This window comes from Formica exsecta, unplaced genomic scaffold (genome assembly GCF_003651465.1).
Source record: "Formica exsecta isolate Colony F162 unplaced genomic scaffold, ASM365146v1 scaffold11, whole genome shotgun sequence".
Taxonomy (NCBI): Eukaryota; Metazoa; Arthropoda; class Insecta; order Hymenoptera; family Formicidae; genus Formica; species Formica exsecta.
Window position 1 is genome coordinate 1,414,239 of NW_021848439.1, and position 20,669 is coordinate 1,434,907.

The 20,669-nt window shown below is 39.3% G+C and overlaps 1 protein-coding gene across 1 annotated transcript in view; it reads left to right on the forward strand.

The window, feature by feature from the left end:
* Positions 1 to 15,603, forward strand: part of LOC115235545 — a 260,661-nt gene extending 245,058 nt beyond the window's left edge. Inside the window, exon 3 of the mRNA XM_029807412.1 lies at positions 15,281 to 15,603. Coding sequence (XP_029663272.1) covers positions 15,281 to 15,603 — 323 coding nt within the window. The remainder of the gene's footprint in view (positions 1 to 15,280) is intronic.
* The last annotated feature ends 5,066 nt before the right edge of the window (positions 15,604 to 20,669 follow it).

Sequence of the window (20,669 nt, forward strand, 5' to 3'; positions counted from 1 at the left end):
AAAGAGATATCTACTAAATCCAAAGGCTCGCCGCAGCATGCGCCTTAGACTGTGCAGATAACCGACGAATAGCATACAGGAGGGACGTGCTTTGTGAACCGGAACCCGCGTACCTACCTACGTACGTAATCTTATATTTCGAGGCGCGAGAGTGTGGGTAGAGAATTTGTACGTGTTTCGCGTATACGCGTCGAGAGTTGGCGGGGCCGAACGGGTGTCTCTTCTCTTTTTTCTTCTTCCCTAAGCTAATTTTCGTAAATACGAAAAAGAAATTCCACCGTCATTTCCCATTTTTGCGAATCGCACGCATCAATTTTGTAAATTAAAATTCAGCTCGCTTTGTTGAATCACACTACAAATTAAGTAAACTTAAGTATAATCGAAAAAAAGAAAAAAAGTAACAACCTTATGTTTCTATTTCTGGAAAACATTAAAGAAATTTAGAAACATAACACACAAAAGAGATATTTAAAACGATATAATTAAAATTATTAATTTAAATAATAATTTAAAAATAAATTTTATATTATTATTCTATAAATATTTTATATATTAATAACAAAAATAATTAGAAAATCAGTAATCATAATTCAAAAGTAATCATATTGTTCATTTAACACTATAAAATTTACACAGAAATAACTAATAAAATTTAATAAAATAGGAACGGATTTAAGATATGTAAGCCGCAAAAGATAAATAAATAGAATAATAAATAAAAGCATAAATTCTCTCGTAAAAATAATATTTTCAAATATTTTGAAATATACTGAGAAAAATAATTATATATTTTTTTCAATAGATGTCATTTAAAATCTCAAACGAGAAATACATATAAAAAACATTTTTTCATTCATAAAAAAATATTTCAAATAAGATTTTAATTTACGTTCAAATAAATTATTATTTCTCGTTAACCATTGATATTTTAGCAAGATAAAAATAGCTTATACATAGATATTTTATATTTATTTTGTATTTTAAATACTATTTTTTGTCTATCTCTGCAACAGATATTCATTATTAGATATACGAGCTGTGTCGTATCGGTAAAAAGAAAAATATGCAACATTATACAAAAAATATTCAGCTAATCCTGATTGTAAACGCGCGCGTATCCTTTCACAATATGTATCTATATATCGTTCGACAGCAGAGACGACATCTCGATTTACCGGTCTAAACGGGAATTTAAAGGGATCTCGCGAAATCCGAGAGGAGCCGCGGTTTTCACCAATGACCGCCATTCCAGTGCTTACTGTTATACTGTTTCGTTTGCGTGGTAAAGAGAAAAAACTGACTGAAACTACGAACGCGCTTGTAACGCTGTTCAAACAAGGATCGTAGCCCCGGCGTATTAAAGCGTCGACGGAGGGCGAACGGTAGTCGGCCATCCCTTATTTACCCACGTGACGAAGCAGGCACTTAGTATCGTGATATTACCGGCGCAAATAAAAAAAACACGAGTGAGAAAGTGTCTCGTAGTGAGCGAAATTTAAACGCAACGGGACGATGATTTATGTTATGAATGAATGTCAGCAGTGAAATTGGGTTACGAGAGGTTTAGGATTATCTTTTACGGAACATGCATTTGTCGCGCTAACCTGCTGCCTGTCATTCATTAGGATAAAGCTTGTCTATTTTTCATTTTATCTATATTATACCTATGCAATAATATTATTAAAGGCCGATTATTTAATATATCTAATTAAAGTATAATATCACGGCGCGTAAAAAAACAAAATAGTCACAAGGTATATCACGGTTGAATTTCGGTGTCTACTCTATCGTGACATGAGATCCGACGGAGTTGCGTTTGTTATAGAGAAAGGAAACAAAATGCCGTTAGTACCTCACTGCAAGCTGTCGCAACATCGAAAAGAGATCGGCGCGACGCCCGAGAACGTGCAACGCATTAGGAGATCCCGAGGATCTCTCACGAGAAGGAGGAAAAGAGAGGAGCTGGGAAAACAATCCTAGCGTCACGCACACTTGCACAAATAGTGAAGAAACGGAAGAGACTTCCGCATCCTCGGGCAGAGACCGTTCGAGGGGGATACCTGACGCGCGCGGACGTTTTCCTTTTGGATCCGATCTCTATGATTTCGTCGCTACTGCTTTAGCAAAAAAAAAAAAAAAAGAAAAAAAAAAGGAAAGAAAAAAAGAGAAGTGGTCCCGCGAGACGCGACGCTCGCGTGTAATTCCTTCGTGTTTTTTTCCGCGCCAATAATAGCGCGTAAGCGTCGGCTTTCTACCAAGGACGAAGGAAACTAATCGGTCCCAAGAGCGTGCCCGAGTTGTCGTCGTCTCCGAGACTCGGTGTCGCGAGGACACGGATGTCTCAGCGAGATGCCAGATGTCGCGTGATGACGGGCGAGAAGGGAAACCGGTTTTCGGACAAAACGAGGGACGGCAAGATCGTGGATACGTTATGAAAAAAAAAAGCTGATAGCGCCCGACGATCCGCCTCGTTATGGCAAAGCCTTCGGGATAAATCGCGCGAAAACTTTGATCGATGCCTCCCGCCTTTGACCTCTGACACCCTCGTGTTGGGCTCGCGCGAGGTCTTGCATCAGCGAGCCGTGCTTATCGGGACATCGATATCGCCAAGTCGGTTTTCTTCCCCCGAATCGGCATCTTTGACGCGCCACCGGCCGATCGATCGACCTGTCGCCAAGAGTTACCTCCGCACCGTAGAAAAAAGATGCGGGAGGTTCGTTAGCATCTCGTTGAGAGGCGAGAGATGAGAAATCGTGTTTCTCGATAACCCTGGCGCTTCTTCCTCCGCGCCGAAGCAAAATGGTTTATGGGTGAACGTGTATCAGTGTCGCCGGCGACAGAATCGATTATCGACAAATTCGTGGACGCTGGATCGGACAGAAATTGCAATTCGATTAACTCTATTTAATTGCGTGTCCGATATGAACACGCGGTTGTATTTCTTTAATTATTTTGTATTAATAAAGTGCAGTTACAAGTCTTTCTTTTCTAATTTCATTGAATTATAAATATTATAAATATTGTCTCGGCTTATTCTTGATGTTACGATTATATCGACTCCTCCTGTGATTTCGAGTGCAATGCAAATAGCTTTGAAGAACTTTCCCCGCGTGATGGATGAAGTTACAGCGAAATGCAAATGTTATTAGTGGTATCTATCGGTAGCGCGTAATTCGACATTCAATTATGGTCTGCGCCATATCGGGCATAATGCATCGCGCGCTCTCATCACGATCTATGCCACCCTTGTGTGTACAAATAATCTTCTGACGCGCGGGATGGACGCGCATAAAGGAGATTCTCTATTCGGTGGCATTGTTAAAAGCAAAAAAGCACCGTTACCAATCACGCGACGCGGTGCGGCGCGGCGGTTACGGGGGTCCATTATAATTAGGTTTGTGCGTGCATACCGTTAATGGACACAATATATACCCTGTGCCGCGTAACAACGCGACTCATCGCTAACCGAATTATCCTCCCGCTCGCCCCGTCTCTCTCTTCCTTCCTCTTCTCCCTCCGTTTCCGTCGTTGCCTCCTTTTCCCGCCCTCTCCGCGTCCCATTGTTTACTTTTGTCCGTCCATCCTCCGAACGGCCCCAGGCTAAACAAACTTACGGGGTTTTAACGCTTAACAAGCTTAGTGATTTTGTAATTGGGTTACCGCAGTCCGCCGCGAATGGAAATCGTAAAAATTCTTACCCCGACGTAACAACGTCCCGCAATGCTGGCAGATCCTCCTTCTTGCTCGCGATGATGAGATCTGCGCGATAAGTTTTACTACCTATCGAATAAACCATACGTAAACACGTGCTTCCAACAGCAAACGATGTCCGCGTATTATGCGCAACATTAAACCGCGCGTCCGAATAACTCTGACATAAGCCTTGCACGGGTTAGTATCCCGTATGCTGCAAGTATCAAAATGTACCTCTCGGCGTCTTCAGATTTACATCACGAGAACAAATTTTCGCCTCGCAAATAAATTTTCGATTTTATAGTGTGACATACACGAGAGAGAGATACTAAACATCACATCGCAAACGTGGGAAAGAATTATTAATTTCATAAAATTAATATTCTAAAATATTGCTGCAAATTATGTGAAAATAATTGATTTTAGACTAATTTTAATATAAATGTGGATGTATCGGAAGCCTACGAAAAGAAAGTGATTTCTCGTATAAAAATATGTTGAGAATAAAATCTTTTCATATATGAGTTTTTTTCAAGAAAAATGATTTATGATATTTATGTCTTTGCACAAAGAAGCGTAAGTATGTTATCAATTTCCAAATTAATTTTTTTTAAAGCAGTCTCGTACAAAAAAATATTCTACATTTCCAATTTATTTTCCCATAAGAAATTACTTTTTGGTTGTATTACGATTTTTACACCTTAAGTAGATAAAATAAAAAGATATACATCCATATGTGTGTAATATTTATGTTAAATACAACAATTATATCGCATTTTATATATTTGAAGTGAATTTGATCTCATATTTCTTTATTGAAGAGAAACGGATCAAGACTTTTGTACCGTGATTATATCGTGATAAAAAAACGTGAGAAGAAAAAGCTAGACGTGACGCGAAATCATTTCGTATACGCGGATACTCGCTCAAACGTTTTCTGTTTTCCGGCGCTGCGGCGAACGAGATTCTCTTCGAATTTCACGTATCCATAATACATTATCGGGTTACCATGGGGGAGCATTGTGGCCACCATGGAGACTCTGTTCGTATATCGAGTATTCGCGCGTACCGTATATATGAAGGCTTGTAAATTTCTTCCTAGCCTTCAACGCGGATTAGGTTAACCCCTATAATATCATCATAATTCCTGTGTTACCGCAACCGGACGCTGCACGTGTGTTGTATGCGCATCCATGTGGTAATCTATACTTCCATAAATATAATGCACGTATTTCTCGCAATGCGCGAAAATTATTGTACGCGTCGACGAGGAACGGTATAGTGTCGCATAAAGAGAGACATATAATTTTGTGAATAATAGGTCAAAATTGAAAATAATTGATTTTTACGCTATCTTTTTTTCAGCGTTATAAAATTTTGAGTGTAATAAAGTTGATGTGTCTCTGCGCGGTTCATGACTTCGTAACAGGATCAATTTCACGTATCGCTTGTTTTATATATTTGCGCATGCAAGTGGATGATATTATGCAACACGAAATATCGTGACATGACGTTATACGGCGTTCCGACACGCACAGAGAGAGATAACGTACTTATAAAATATTTTTCAGTAACAAGCATGGGGTGAACTTTCATTGTCGTGCTAGTTACGAGTCAGGCACCCTTTTCTATCGCTTGGCGTACAGACGATATAAATGCGCATTAATATTTATGTGGAACAATAATAATTATATTTGAAAATATAAATAGACAATTATGTGCAGATATCGTAATACATTTGCTGGAAACTGCAACAACGATTTGTCCCATTAGATTAATCGCGTGTAATTTATAATGACATAATTTAATTAGCTCACAGTTAACTGATTATTTCGTAAACGCAAGTGATATCCACGTAAAATTTATTACTCTAAAAGATACCTATCGTCACTATATTATTACGAATCTGGACTTCGTGCTGCATATGCTTTGTGTGTGTATGTGAACGCATTTATTAAATCTATTAGGAGAATTTATGCCGCTTATATTGCACATCTTACGCCGTCGTTTCTCATCGCGATACATTACAGCACGATTATGTTTGATGCTAATACATTTGGTACTATTGATACTGTTATATCATGTAATATCATATTTTTACGCGAAACAGATCACAAATACAATGGGAATTTTGTTCTTGTATAAATGGCGGCAGTTCATCGGATTGCCGTATAAAAAGACTTCTACTTCGTCGTTTGACCCGCTCTTTAGTAAAAACCCGTTATCTTGGATTACATCATAGATAAAAAGATTGCACCACCATTGATAGGATAGTGGCGTCCATTGCGAGATTGGATCGGATGTTTCACGATCTTTCTGATAATGGCGGCCGAGCGAGCACACTGTCCGGGACGCCAGAATCGTCTTTGGATTAATCGATTTGCGCCACTGATAGCATTCCCGAGACGAGACGGAAAGAGTACGTTTCACTTCCTCGATTTCTATTCGCCCGCTAAATGGAAAGAGCTTACGTCGATATCGCTCGAATCGAGGCTTACGATTTTCTTCGTGCGCAAATCGAGGACTTTCAATAAAAACTAGTACCTACTATATTTCGGCGCGAGAGCTATTTCGTAAAATATGTGACGCTTACTTTTATCGACTCTTCGCAATATACAGCTATTATTTTAAAAAACGCCCTTTTATTTTAATATTAACCATAAAATAAATATCTCACTTACCCGATCGATGCGCAACAGCGGAGTTAATTACGTGGAAGCTCTGCGTTGATCTGTAACATATAAAGATAAGATTTAAATTATAACAGCGTTCAAAATCAATAATATTTAAAAAAAATTATTATTATATATATGTGTATACATATTAAATATAAAAATTCGATATGTATATTAATAAGCAGATATTTAATTACATAATTTCCCTCCAAAAAAATTATTTTAGTTTTTTTTTTAAGTATAAGATTTTATAAGATATATAAAAATTAATTGTGAATCTTTAATTATGGATTAGTCAATCATACGGACTGATAATTATTAATTGTTCGTAGAGACTGATCGTGTTTCAAGGAGCGGCATATGGAGGAAATTGTGCCACATTCTACCTGACGTTTCAAGTTTCATGGCACGAATATTACTAATTATACTAGCGCGTGTACGCAGCATAAACAAATACCACGTGCCAGTTGATTTGTTATCACACTTCGAAACATCAAAACATTACTTTATGTCAAATATTTAACACTTTATGAAATAATTTCATGTCGAATATTCTGTTTCCCGTATTTCTGATTGATTATTAACGAATTGATGTATAGCTTTCCATTATCTGAATTATTCAATCCGATGATTCTTGGATTACAATATTCCACGTTCTATATCTAATAGTTTCCTACAATCAATTATTTACTTGAATTATTCGATTCGTGTATAAAGGCCTTTTTAGACGATCTATAGAATTTCTGTCTTGGATATTGTCGCAAATTATGAATCATTTAAAAAGATTTTTACTTCGTTTTTTACTTTGAAAGAAATAATGATAAATTACATATCAACGACAAAAGCTTAAAATGCGACGCAAAATATATTTAATAAACGTCGTTAAAAAAATAATTGTCGCTTGTAAATGTCACAAAAATAAATTCAAGTTTCCATTTTTCTCTATCGTTTCTATTTCTTCGAATGAATAAGTCGCTACTTGAATAAATAGCCATTGTTAATGCTGAGAGTTGAGGAATCGCGCGGCCGAGATTCGCACATCTGGAGAACGAGACACAAAATAAAGGAGATTTAAAAAAAAAAACGGATAAAAGCTTCGTCGCACAAGGTATCGTTGAGTCCGTGAAAATCAGACGACGTGCAATAGTGATACATACACGAGTTGCACAGACCTCGCGTGTTCGCGCGCAACCTTTTCTCGCTGCATCGTTTGCTGATATACTGACACGGGACCAATTATTTACGCTTAATGTCGTACTTACACGGAGTCGTGCGGGGAATAAAGCGAGGCAACGGAGACGAAATACGGACGCGAAACGATCTTGATGGTGACGGCTCCTAATGAAAAGCGAATGGCTTCCGATAAAAATCAAGAAATTTATCATCGTTTGCACGATCGTACAACGGCTATCTATCGTTTTTGCGATCTTTTCAAGCCGGCAGAATTACGGTGCGTTAATATTGGATGCCAAACGATTGTACAATAGGTTGTGTTTTGCCTTCAATCTTTGCGTCTATTTTTTGTATCAATTACATATATGGAATTTATATAATTAAGATATCTGACAAGATGATTAAGAAAGAATCACGATGTAAAATAAATTCATAAAATATATCTTTTATAATATAAAAAACGTATTTTTTAAATTGTTTCTTTTTGTGCGCTTTTTAAAAATAATTTTTATTAAAGCAAAAGTGTGATTAGCTGAATCATTGTACTTAAAAAATTTTATATCTTATATTATATGTGTGTATATATATATATATATTATATTGTGTCTCTATTCAAGGGTGATATGCACGCGCGTCGTGCATACTGCGTACAGGTAACTAAAGGACTCTAGTCCACATGATTATAGGAAACCGTTGATTACTTAGCCATGATATTAGTATGACATTGCTAATATTGGCAAGATTATCGGTATCAGATGTTCGTATTATTGCAGCGGCTGATTATTCCGACGTCAACAGTTCCAATATGCGCGTCACCCCGGAACTGGTTTTCACCTCTAGATAGAGAAGAACGAGAGCGAACAAATACAAGAGAGAGAGAGAGAGAGAAAGGAAGCAAGAGAAGGAGATTCCCATGCCTGCTAGAAGACGTAAAACTCGGGATTACGGTACGCGGCTCGTTTCGAGATGTTTGCGCGAAAAAAAAGAGGGTAAAGTTGGTGGATCGTAAAGTTCGAGATTACGCCGTTCGGGTTTAACGGGGCAGAGACCCCCCGCGCGAAATTTGCATGAGACTGCTGTAAGAGATCTCGCAAGAAAGTGGCAATGAAGAGGCGAGATATATAGGCATCGTTACTGGACTGACGTAGAGGCGAGACGCGTACAAATAGGAACCTTGTCCTCGAAAGACGACGACGCTAGCTAGGCGCATCCCGTAAAAAGAATGGGCCGTAAAAGAAATGTCGAATGTCAGCGAGACACGGCGCATTAAAGGCGCTTCGCGATGGAAAAATATGCGGCGGTGGTATTTCATTATATCGCATGTATCTCGCGGGAATCCGAATAGGCGTGCGCGAAACTTTTGCGACCCCGATAAAGAGAAGTAAGGGTAGAAATTCGCATTCATTTCGTCGGCACTTTTTATTCAAATTCGGAATTATTCTCGTAAAGCATCGCCGCCCGTGTGTACTCGTTCGCGTATTAGCTTATGCAAAGCGGGAGCGTTGCGAGGACCTTTTTCGGAACGCCATTAGGCGGGAATGCAAATGAGAAGCTCGCATCGGTTACCTTTCACCATTGACGGGCGCAGGGAAATGCAATTTCGCCGAAGATTTGATCGATTACCGAGGAGAAAAGTGGGCATAGTCGAGTCGAATGCAAGCTAAACTAACTGAAACTGGTTCCGCGAAGCATGGACCCGCGTGAACGTTTAAAAATAACGTTGGAGAGCCGGTTGTTACAAAGTAGCTATCACCTCGGAACGTACAACATGTGAGAAATGAAACATCACTTCGAAGAATCCGCCAGAGACAGTGTGATGTCTGTTTGATGTCCGACCGCCATCTCAGTTTAGAGAAAATTATTGAGTTCTCTTACGAATCGATCGCTCGCTATTTGCCTGTTCGTGTCTCGTTTCTGCGCGCAAGGCGTGCTTCGAGTATCGATCTAAAGTCAACGGACCGAGAAGTACGTAGGTACGTACTTATGAACGCCCGACGACAGAGAGACAGGTTAAACTTCACGTCCTCGCTAAGAGTTTTCATGCTTTTCATGAATAATAAATTAAACGGAGAGAAATTAAGGAGAGAGAAGATCCGTAAAAATTTGGCGCACTTAAAGTTATTAACGCGGTATCGACCACTGTACCCTCGAACATTGAGAAACTTTGGCAAAAAAAACTGAGAGATTATTAAATAGATTCATTATCGCGCGATAAAATTAAAGGAGCAGTTTATCAAGAATCGTGCGTTCGAATACTATTATAATATATCCAATCAAGGAAGCAAGAGAAGGAGATTCCCATGCCTGCTAGAAGACGTAAAACTCGGGATTACGGTACGCGGCTCGTTTCGAGATGTTTGCGCGAAAAAAAAGAGGGTAAAGTTGGTGGATCGTAAAGTTCGAGATTACGCCGTTCGGGTTTAACGGGGCAGAGACCCCCCGCGCGAAATTTGCATGAGACTGCTGTAAGAGATCTCGCAAGAAAGTGGCAATGAAGAGGCGAGATATATAGGCATCGTTACTGGACTGACGTAGAGGCGAGACGCGTACAAATAGGAACCTTGTCCTCGAAAGACGACGACGCTAGCTAGGCGCATCCCGTAAAAAGAATGGGCCGTAAAAGAAATGTCGAATGTCAGCGAGACACGGCGCATTAAAGGCGCTTCGCGATGGAAAAATATGCGGCGGTGGTATTTCATTATATCGCATGTATCTCGCGGGAATCCGAATAGGCGTGCGCGAAACTTTTGCGACCCCGATAAAGAGAAGTAAGGGTAGAAATTCGCATTCATTTCGTCGGCACTTTTTATTCAAATTCGGAATTATTCTCGTAAAGCATCGCCGCCCGTGTGTACTCGTTCGCGTATTAGCTTATGCAAAGCGGGAGCGTTGCGAGGACCTTTTTCGGAACGCCATTAGGCGGGAATGCAAATGAGAAGCTCGCATCGGTTACCTTTCACCATTGACGGGCGCAGGGAAATGCAATTTCGCCGAAGATTTGATCGATTACCGAGGAGAAAAGTGGGCATAGTCGAGTCGAATGCAAGCTAAACTAACTGAAACTGGTTCCGCGAAGCATGGACCCGCGTGAACGTTTAAAAATAACGTTGGAGAGCCGGTTGTTACAAAGTAGCTATCACCTCGGAACGTACAACATGTGAGAAATGAAACATCACTTCGAAGAATCCGCCAGAGACAGTGTGATGTCTGTTTGATGTCCGACCGCCATCTCAGTTTAGAGAAAATTATTGAGTTCTCTTACGAATCGATCGCTCGCTATTTGCCTGTTCGTGTCTCGTTTCTGCGCGCAAGGCGTGCTTCGAGTATCGATCTAAAGTCAACGGACCGAGAAGTACGTAGGTACGTACTTATGAACGCCCGACGACAGAGAGACAGGTTAAACTTCACGTCCTCGCTAAGAGTTTTCATGCTTTTCATGAATAATAAATTAAACGGAGAGAAATTAAGGAGAGAGAAGATCCGTAAAAATTTGGCGCACTTAAAGTTATTAACGCGGTATCGACCACTGTACCCTCGAACATTGAGAAACTTTGGCAAAAAAAACTGAGAGATTATTAAATAGATTCATTATCGCGCGATAAAATTAAAGGAGCAGTTTATCAAGAATCGTGCGTTCGAATACTATTATAATATATCCAATCTGAGATAATTTTTCATAAATCGCATTTACAAAGTTGCCGTACAAATTACTTGAATTAATAACTAAAATATTCACTTGGTAGAGTTATTATTAGTAGTAAATATCGATTGTTCCGTCATCAAGAATACAGCGGCGTGCGACTCGTGCTTTATAACGATATAGTTGTCGCACAACTTTTGTTATCGCTTGTTATCGATATAAGAAAGTGAAATAGAATGAACAACTTGCATGAACTTAGTTATCCATACCTGTCATAGTTATATTTATAACAACGTAACTGTGGGTAAGTGCTATTAACGTGCCCTTACAGATAAGTGGAAACTTATCGATCATTTCCAACTGCGCGTTCGTGTATGCGACATGTATTTACAGAGAACAATTTTCATAAAGAATGCTACAGTCGGCAATAACATTCGTATAAAGATCTGCTGAGCAATAAAGTACATATTAAAATTTTATTTTAGTATTATTTTGAAAAAGCAATGATGCATGTTAATTCAATATTGAGAACACGATATTGATGATACCAACTCGTTACCATTTTTGTCATGATAAATTTATAAATCTACAATATTATCTATTTTTTAAAATTAATTATTATTTTTTTAAAAAGATATATAATTTAAAAACTTTTCTTTTAAATTGAAAAAATTAAATTAAGTTTTAAGAATTTTGTAATAAGAGAGAAACATTATACATATATACAGAGTAAGACATAATTTAATATTTCAACATATCCGACCTTTCTGTAAAATAATCTTATAAGAATATATTAAAACAGATACAGCAAACACACTATTTCAATTAATTTTATTCACCCAGCACGTATTAATTGTAAAACAAAATAAAACGTGAAAATTTGTGATTCTTTTATGTCGGAAATGTCGGTTAAAGTCTTTTTTATGGCTACTATACTTCTAATTGTAATCGTGGCTCTTTCCTGTCATCGCCAGTTAACGTCCGTCGTATTGACACAAGGTTTCAACGCGTGCTACGAGCGTAAAGATTGTTGTTACGATTATTACTATCATTATTGTCGTCACTACCGCATTATCGCAGCGTAGATATCGTCGCAGGTTGTACGGTTTGTTATCGTAACTTATTAACTGATCTGACACTTTAAGGCGACAAATAAAATTGACCGTTTTCCCGGAAAAAAATGCCAAGATACATAAAATATCTTTATAAAATGGCAATACATTGAAAGTTTAAGCCTTTTTTTTCGATATTATATTTTTATCGTACGTATTTTTAATGTTTTCTATCAAATTGATAAAAATTGATACATGTGTATAAATAAAATGTGTCAGCAATATCTTATTTACAATATAATTATATAAAAAAAGTCATGTCTATTTATATTATATTATCGTATAGTTTTATAGCATTTTATTGATCTTCATTTATCTATTATTGAACGATCTCTTCTTCTCGATATAGCGGGCATTGAATGAGCAAAAATATATCCCGATATCTTATTAAATTTAAGCATCCATATAGACGCAGATACACGAAGTAAATCGCGCAGAGTCTGCAGGTGGCCAAATAGCCCCGATGACTCTTTACTTACGAGCGATGCATATTTTATACCAGGCGAACACGTGAGACAATGAACTGCCGGAAGACTCGACCGCTTGACAAACTGCGAAACAATTTTTACGTTATACCGTAAAATTTTGGCCGATCGCCATTATTCCCTATGTACGTGTACCGAGTGATCGATGGGTCGCTCGTGAATGCGTGCGAGAGCAGGCGCGTTTGTTTTAAACTACGCAGTTTTTTTTTTTAGCACAAGCTTCTCTTTCTCTCGCCCTCTCTTTTTCTCTCTTTCACGTTCAACCCCCTGCGGTCGTTCGGCAAGTGCTGGATTAAAAAAAACAAGTTCGATAGCTAAAACCGCGTAAACCGTTTGCATCACGTGGATTGTAAACAATGCCGAAAAAACTAAATATAAGTAACGCTGTGGCTGCACATTCTGCAATCGGATATGATTTTGAAAATTTCCGTGATTCTTCTGCTTCCTCCTTAAGAGATTTCGACTCAAATTATGATCCAAATTCGAAATTTCTGTAAAGAACGATTATATTTCTCAGTTATAATATAGTTACTTGTTTTTTTTTTTTTTTTCATCTCTAATCACGAAATTAAGATCGAGCTTTTCGGAACACACTCGCTTTTTTATGTGATTCCAATGCATCACAGAGATGCGTCGCATTATTAATTTATTAACCCGCCGAGAATGAGTATCGAGTTTGAATAGGAAAAGCATATATACAGCAGAACACTCTTGCGCTATTGGTAACGTAATTTACGAAACGCATAATGTTGCTTTTATGTGACGTTATACACACACGCGCGGTGCATATATATGTGCCAGAAGCGTGATAAAGGCATCTGCACAGACAGATAAACATTCATTCCGTCCTACGTTAATTACACGCTGCGTTATTTATCACGCTCATGTATATAATGCAAGGGTCAAAACGAATTTATACGGTCGCGAATCGAATTGTTCGGCGCATTACTTTCGCGCCATTCTCATAATTGATGCGATCGGCCAAGCGCCGCGATTCTCAATTAATATTAACGCGCGTCGCGTTATTAGTGCTATGAATCATTCGCACGGCGATCCGCGTAGGCAGCATTATTATCTACGAATCATTGAACTAACATTGCCGCCGACGGAAACTATAATGTCGTAAGATCTCGATGTGCCCGTTCGACTTGCGTGACAAATATACGAGTTAGAAGCGTAACTTTTGCGATCGCCGACGCAACGCTAAAATCAATAATGGTGCGCGAAGTATGATGGATTATTTTTATATCAAACGCGCAAAGTTCATCTTTACAGTTATATTCGTAAACTGATAACGGTTCAAAATGTCGCGAAAATATAATTACGTTTATTACTCTTTTAACAAAGTTGTTATTATGGTATTACACAGATGTAATCATTTTCCTTTACAACAGAGATTAATAAGGTCATTCGTTTCTTGTAAGCAAGAATTACGACACGATCCGTTGTGAAAAATACAGTCGTGTTATGCAGCTGTTCGCTTATATCTCAATAGTAAAAATTAATAAATTTCTATGTGTAACGAGATAAAAGTTCAAGCATGTCGATTTCAAGATCAAGGGTCAAAAGATAAGATTTCTCTCATGACAGGCGTGTTGTAATTTAACGAAATCTGTAACGAACCAATTTAAAGAGACGAGCGATACGACCGGGACCCTTGAAATTTCTATTAACCCGAAAAGAAGTGAGAGGTCATTAAAAAAAATTCGGATAAGGTAATCCGCTGATAAGAAGGGTCGGTAAAGGGCTTCATGGAAAAGGGCTTTCGAACACGATGATGCGAGACCTATGTTTATGTGGCTTATCTGTATCGACACCCTCTGACATGTGTGACTTATCAAGCAGATTATCGAGCTTTATTGGGTCTATGTTGATTTTCGAATTTACATAAATCTCGGCGCATTTAACGACGCGATCAACGCAGGATAGCGCGACGATAGAATTATAAGAGACACATGTCATAGATGTACATATATTATAGATACAATATCGAACTTTTCGCTCTTATTTCTTTATGTTTTTATATCGTTTTCTTAAATAAAATGCAGTTTTTATTTAACAGAGATTATCTAATTTATTGTTCAATTGTTATTTTCTCCAAAATCTTCGATTATTCAGAAATTAATTAATGCTATTTTTACAGCAATTTTCAGAAAAATTCTACAACATATTTAAATAATACATTTGTTAAAAAAATACTATACAATTCATTATAAGCGATCAGAAAAATAGACAATATGATATATAGAGGTTATTAATTAAAAGACAATTTAGACTATTAATTATCAATATTAATATTAATATTTAGTTTAATTAAAATCCATTAATCAAAATAATTAATATTCACGTATTGGCAATATCATTTCCGATTAAAGTTTTGAAACAAGTTTTTAAAGATTGACAAGTTTGCAATTTATTACTATTGATATTAAAAAAAATTGTACTAAAAATTAAATTGAAAGAAATATAGTGACCGTGACAATTCCGATTTGATTGTTTCAGGGAAGGGACGGCTCTATCCGGCCTACAGTCTAAGTGGCAGCGAGGGTGAAGATAATACCTCCAGTTTGCGTAGCCGCGCCTATCCGCAAAATAATCATCAAACTAATCAGCCACATCATAATCATTACAATACCAGTCAGCACAAGCAGCGCGTCTATCAACAACAACAACAACAGCAACATCCCCTGTATCATATGCCCGGCAGTGGTGCCGGCCTCAGTGACACACCGACTTCCGGTAACGCATCTGACGAAACTCTTACTGATAGTGACCTTATCACTGTCGCTCGTGATTCTGCGCTGCTCGTTCATAACGGTGAGTAAATATACTTATTCGTGATTTATCGTCTCTCGATGTTGCTATAATAAATAAAAATATGATATTTAATTCGCGATTATCAGTAGTTTGTTGATAATGAAAAAAAAATACAGGAATTCTGTTCCGTTTTGCTAATAATGAAACCAATGTCGCAATTTATTTTGGCACAATAAATATAATTATCGAGAATGTACTATAGTGCCAATCTCATTGAGTGAGCGATAAAACCTTTTCATGCGAGAGAGAGAGAGAGAGAGAGAGAGAGAGAGAGAGAGAGAGAGAGAGAGTACTTCTCGAGTAATATTCAAGCTAATAAACGCATCCATGGGTGTAATCTATTCCGATAGCAGTTATGATATCGTTCTTGTTGATGGATTACGGATAATACGGATATTAAGAACGCAATTTCGATGCACAAGATGTTGCATTCATAATTATGTGTATATTTCGAATAATAATAGAAAATAATTTTCTTTGTGTGTATTTTTCATAATATTTTATATCCTTACAACGTCAAATAGCCTATAATATATATATATATTTTCTAATGTGAATGATCGCGGAAAATGCATCTATACGCATTGGCTGCTGCAAAATGTCAGGAACTCGCTGAAGTAATAGCGGTAATGGTTCCCTTGCGAACTAAGGCAAAGAGTACTATAAAGACCCGACAACAGAGGTTCTTTATTGCCCGAATGCCTTGCGGATCTTCTGCCTCGTGGCGATCCATTTACTACAGAACACACGGGACAAGTTGATTTTCTCCCGATATGCTCGAACGAGATTCCGAGCGAGAGCGAAAGACGACAGAGGGATGGAAATGAGTCCGGTAATTCGTAAACAAGCGAAGAAGGGACTCAAGGGGTTCCGGAAGCAGCGTAGGGAAGGATAGCGGGGGACCCGGGGACGCATAAGGACGCGATCGAACGAAAGACCGCGAAGAGAAAGTTTTGAGAATCGAAATCAGGCGTGGAAAGGAGATGTCTCTCGGGTATAAAACTTGCTCGTGGCATCGGGGGGAGCGTGCGTAGCGGGGATCGTTGCGAGCAGAGGAGAGGATAAGAAAATGAGGAGAGAAGAGGAAGGAAGATGATCGAATATGAGAGAGAAACGAGTATTCTCGAGCGTGACCCTCGAATACATCGCTATTGTCGCCGCCAGGCGTAGGAGACGAACAGTCGCACATCCCCGCTTTTGGTAATCAGCCGGACATACATAAACATGGCGCTCGTGGGAAGAAAAACGGAAAACAGAATGGAAAATGGATGAGGAGCGCGTTCACCACGGATATAATGCTCTCGAAGGAAACCTCGATCGTCCCTGCGCGCGAACTCTCGTCTACGTATCGAGAGAGAGTACTTCTCGAGTAATATTCAAGCTAATAAACGCATCCATGGGTGTAATCTATTCCGATAGCAGTTATGATATCGTTCTTGTTGATGGATTACGGATAATACGGATATTAAGAACGCAATTTCGATGCACAAGATGTTGCATTCATAATTATGTGTATATTTCGAATAATAATAGAAAATAATTTTCTTTGTGTGTATTTTTCATAATATTTTATATCCTTACAACGTCAAATAGCCTATAATATATATATATATTTTCTAATGTGAATGATCGCGGAAAATGCATCTATACGCATTGGCTGCTGCAAAATGTCAGGAACTCGCTGAAGTAATAGCGGTAATGGTTCCCTTGCGAACTAAGGCAAAGAGTACTATAAAGACCCGACAACAGAGGTTCTTTATTGCCCGAATGCCTTGCGGATCTTCTGCCTCGTGGCGATCCATTTACTACAGAACACACGGGACAAGTTGATTTTCTCCCGATATGCTCGAACGAGATTCCGAGCGAGAGCGAAAGACGACAGAGGGATGGAAATGAGTCCGGTAATTCGTAAACAAGCGAAGAAGGGACTCAAGGGGTTCCGGAAGCAGCGTAGGGAAGGATAGCGGGGGACCCGGGGACGCATAAGGACGCGATCGAACGAAAGACCGCGAAGAGAAAGTTTTGAGAATCGAAATCAGGCGTGGAAAGGAGATGTCTCTCGGGTATAAAACTTGCTCGTGGCATCGGGGGGAGCGTGCGTAGCGGGGATCGTTGCGAGCAGAGGAGAGGATAAGAAAATGAGGAGAGAAGAGGAAGGAAGATGATCGAATATGAGAGAGAAACGAGTATTCTCGAGCGTGACCCTCGAATACATCGCTATTGTCGCCGCCAGGCGTAGGAGACGAACAGTCGCACATCCCCGCTTTTGGTAATCAGCCGGACATACATAAACATGGCGCTCGTGGGAAGAAAAACGGAAAACAGAATGGAAAATGGATGAGGAGCGCGTTCACCACGGATATAATGCTCTCGAAGGAAACCTCGATCGTCCCTGCGCGCGAACTCTCGTCTACGTATCAATAACATTCTAGCCTGAGAGACGCTTCCGGTAATGGACTCACGTAAGGATACTTTGTCACCGATGTAGAATTTCTCCGCGATCCGCTCAACATATTAAAATATCCCGGAATGCCCGCGCGTGTTAAAACCTGATCATCATCAATTCACAAATACTTACATTACGACACGAGCGTATAACATGCGCTTCCCTTATTACGTGAATCTTATGTTTGATATATAAATATTCGTGAGAGAAAATATATTTTATGTCGAATCGTAGCATTCTCGGTAATCAAAAAAAATATGCGCTGGTTATTTACGGTTTCGTATTAAGTTTTATATGAGTGAAAAAATATCACATATACATGTACTAAAAAAAGATCTGATCAATAATATTTTCATTTAAGACATAAATAAAAATCGATGTAACAAAATAATTCTTTTCACTTATGCAAATTTCATACAAAGTTCCTTACAAAAAACGCGCATAATCGATAAATTTTCCGAGTCGGTCAAACGGATCGCATTAAAATTGATATAAGTAAGAGGAAGAGGAAAATCGTGTGTTTATATTCTATCTTATCGATAACCCAGATCTACGGAAATCTGCGAATTCAGCGAAACTTTTGATAGTCGGAGGGAAGCGGTCTTTCTGAACTGATTTTAGCTCGATCTCGACCAAAATCGTATATTCGTTCGATTGCTGTTTACCGACTGCAAAGTTGGACGTGCCGCGATCTAAAGAGCAAAGGATGAAGAGAGAGAGCTAGTGGGACGCGAGCGACGACGACGACGATGACGACGATCGGATTTGCGAATCCGTCGAACACTCACGTTCGTTGAATCCAGCCGGAGCCGTTGAGACGACGCGGCCGAGATTAGTCTGTCTTCGGGTAAACGTGCGCGGAGAGTCGGTGAAGGGTTATCCCGTATTTAATTAAACTGTTACTTCGCATTGATTGCCAAACTTGGGCCCTGGGCCGCTCGCTGCAGAGAAGATTATCGAAGTTCGCCGCGCTTCCACTCTCATAGGCCATATCGAGAGGCAACCAGGCAATCTCGCCAACTTCCAGCCACGCGATAGCACCGCTAACCTTCTTTGTCAGGCCTTATTACTCTGTCCCCCGTACGAGCCGATATAGTTATCAGCATCAGTATCGAAGTAAAAAGCTTGAGGATACAAGCACGAAGAATAAACGATAATCACTTTCAATAGGTAATCTGTCTTGTTTCACAAAATCTCGTGTAGTTGACATGACACTTGAAATACGCAATAAATATATAATACTCGAAAGATCGAAAAGAAGATAGATATAGAATTAACTCTCGCTGTATCGCGCATAGGAAACAGATAAAAGTTTTGCGTCGCGCATCTCTAGTCTCGTACAAATTGCGCGAAACAGCGTAAAATAGATTCCATCGAATTGCTTACCGACGATGTAATAGATAATACGCTGAATGGACGACAAACGATAATCGCGATAGCGGTACCGCAAGAAGCTAGTTAGCGGGAGTTCCAGTTTTGCATCGTGATAGTGACAGGGGACGTAACAAACTGTTAACTAGCTCCTCGTGGCAAGTAGCTCTGCGGCACGGCTAGGGAAAAGAAAAGTTCGAAATGCGCCGCTCGTCCCGCACGATCACCCGCTGCAATGATTTGACGCTGAGGATAGAGTATTTGCAGCTGCAGTTTCCCGCAAGTTTGCGCGATGATCTTGGCAGGATTGTAATATCTAGCCTGTAAGCGGTTTAGTGATACTTCGGGATAATGTACCTCAGTGAACACTAGATAATCCATGTATTGTGTTAATACTATCAGCTATGTACGTGTTCCTCTCTGTTGATAATAACATGCGACATAGGATCGTGCATTACGAAAATCAACAATTATACGATTTTATGAAATAAGATATACTTTATCATTTATAGAATCGCGTCAACCTATTGCATGTTCTTAATTAATTAAAATTCTCCAACTTTTTTGTTACTTTACAAAGTATTTATATTTTATTATCATCGATTCTTGTGACATTTTTATAGCAAATTTCGAGGGGATGGCGTTTATAATATTCGATCGCATGGATAATTTTGATGTAAGGATGTATCAAGTTGCATGTATAGTTGCAGGGTGCTTCGCGTCATAATCTTGTCGGGAATATTGGTAGTTGCGTGTAAGTGGTCTCGGAGCGACCGAGGTAACTACGGGGTAGCCCCGTTCGCTACGATAGAGAAGAGTTTTCAGCGCACCTTCCCTCCGCACTCTCTGTTCGCGCTACCCTCGTTCGCTGAAACGCAAGACCGGCGTCTCCTGTCGATCGACCGGGGGTAGGCGAACGCGAGCAAGAGGGAGTTTCATTTAAGTTAGAAATTGCTTCTTCCCTAGCGATGATGGGCCGCAAATTGGGCGCGAAACAGAACGTGAAGGAAGAGAGGAGAGTCTCGAGAATGCGGAGACGAAAGATTTCGAGATGACGAGAGAGAGAGAGAGAGAGAGGGAGAGAGAGAGAGAGAGGGAGAAAGAGACGGGAAGCGATAAAAGGGCGCGAAGAAACAAGGAGGGATGCATAAACGGGAAGAGGGTATATTGATTTTTTATTTATGCGTTTGTCTACCTAGAGGAGATACAGTCAGCGAGCCTACTACTGTCAAGTCAGGAAGACAGCGTCGCGATGCG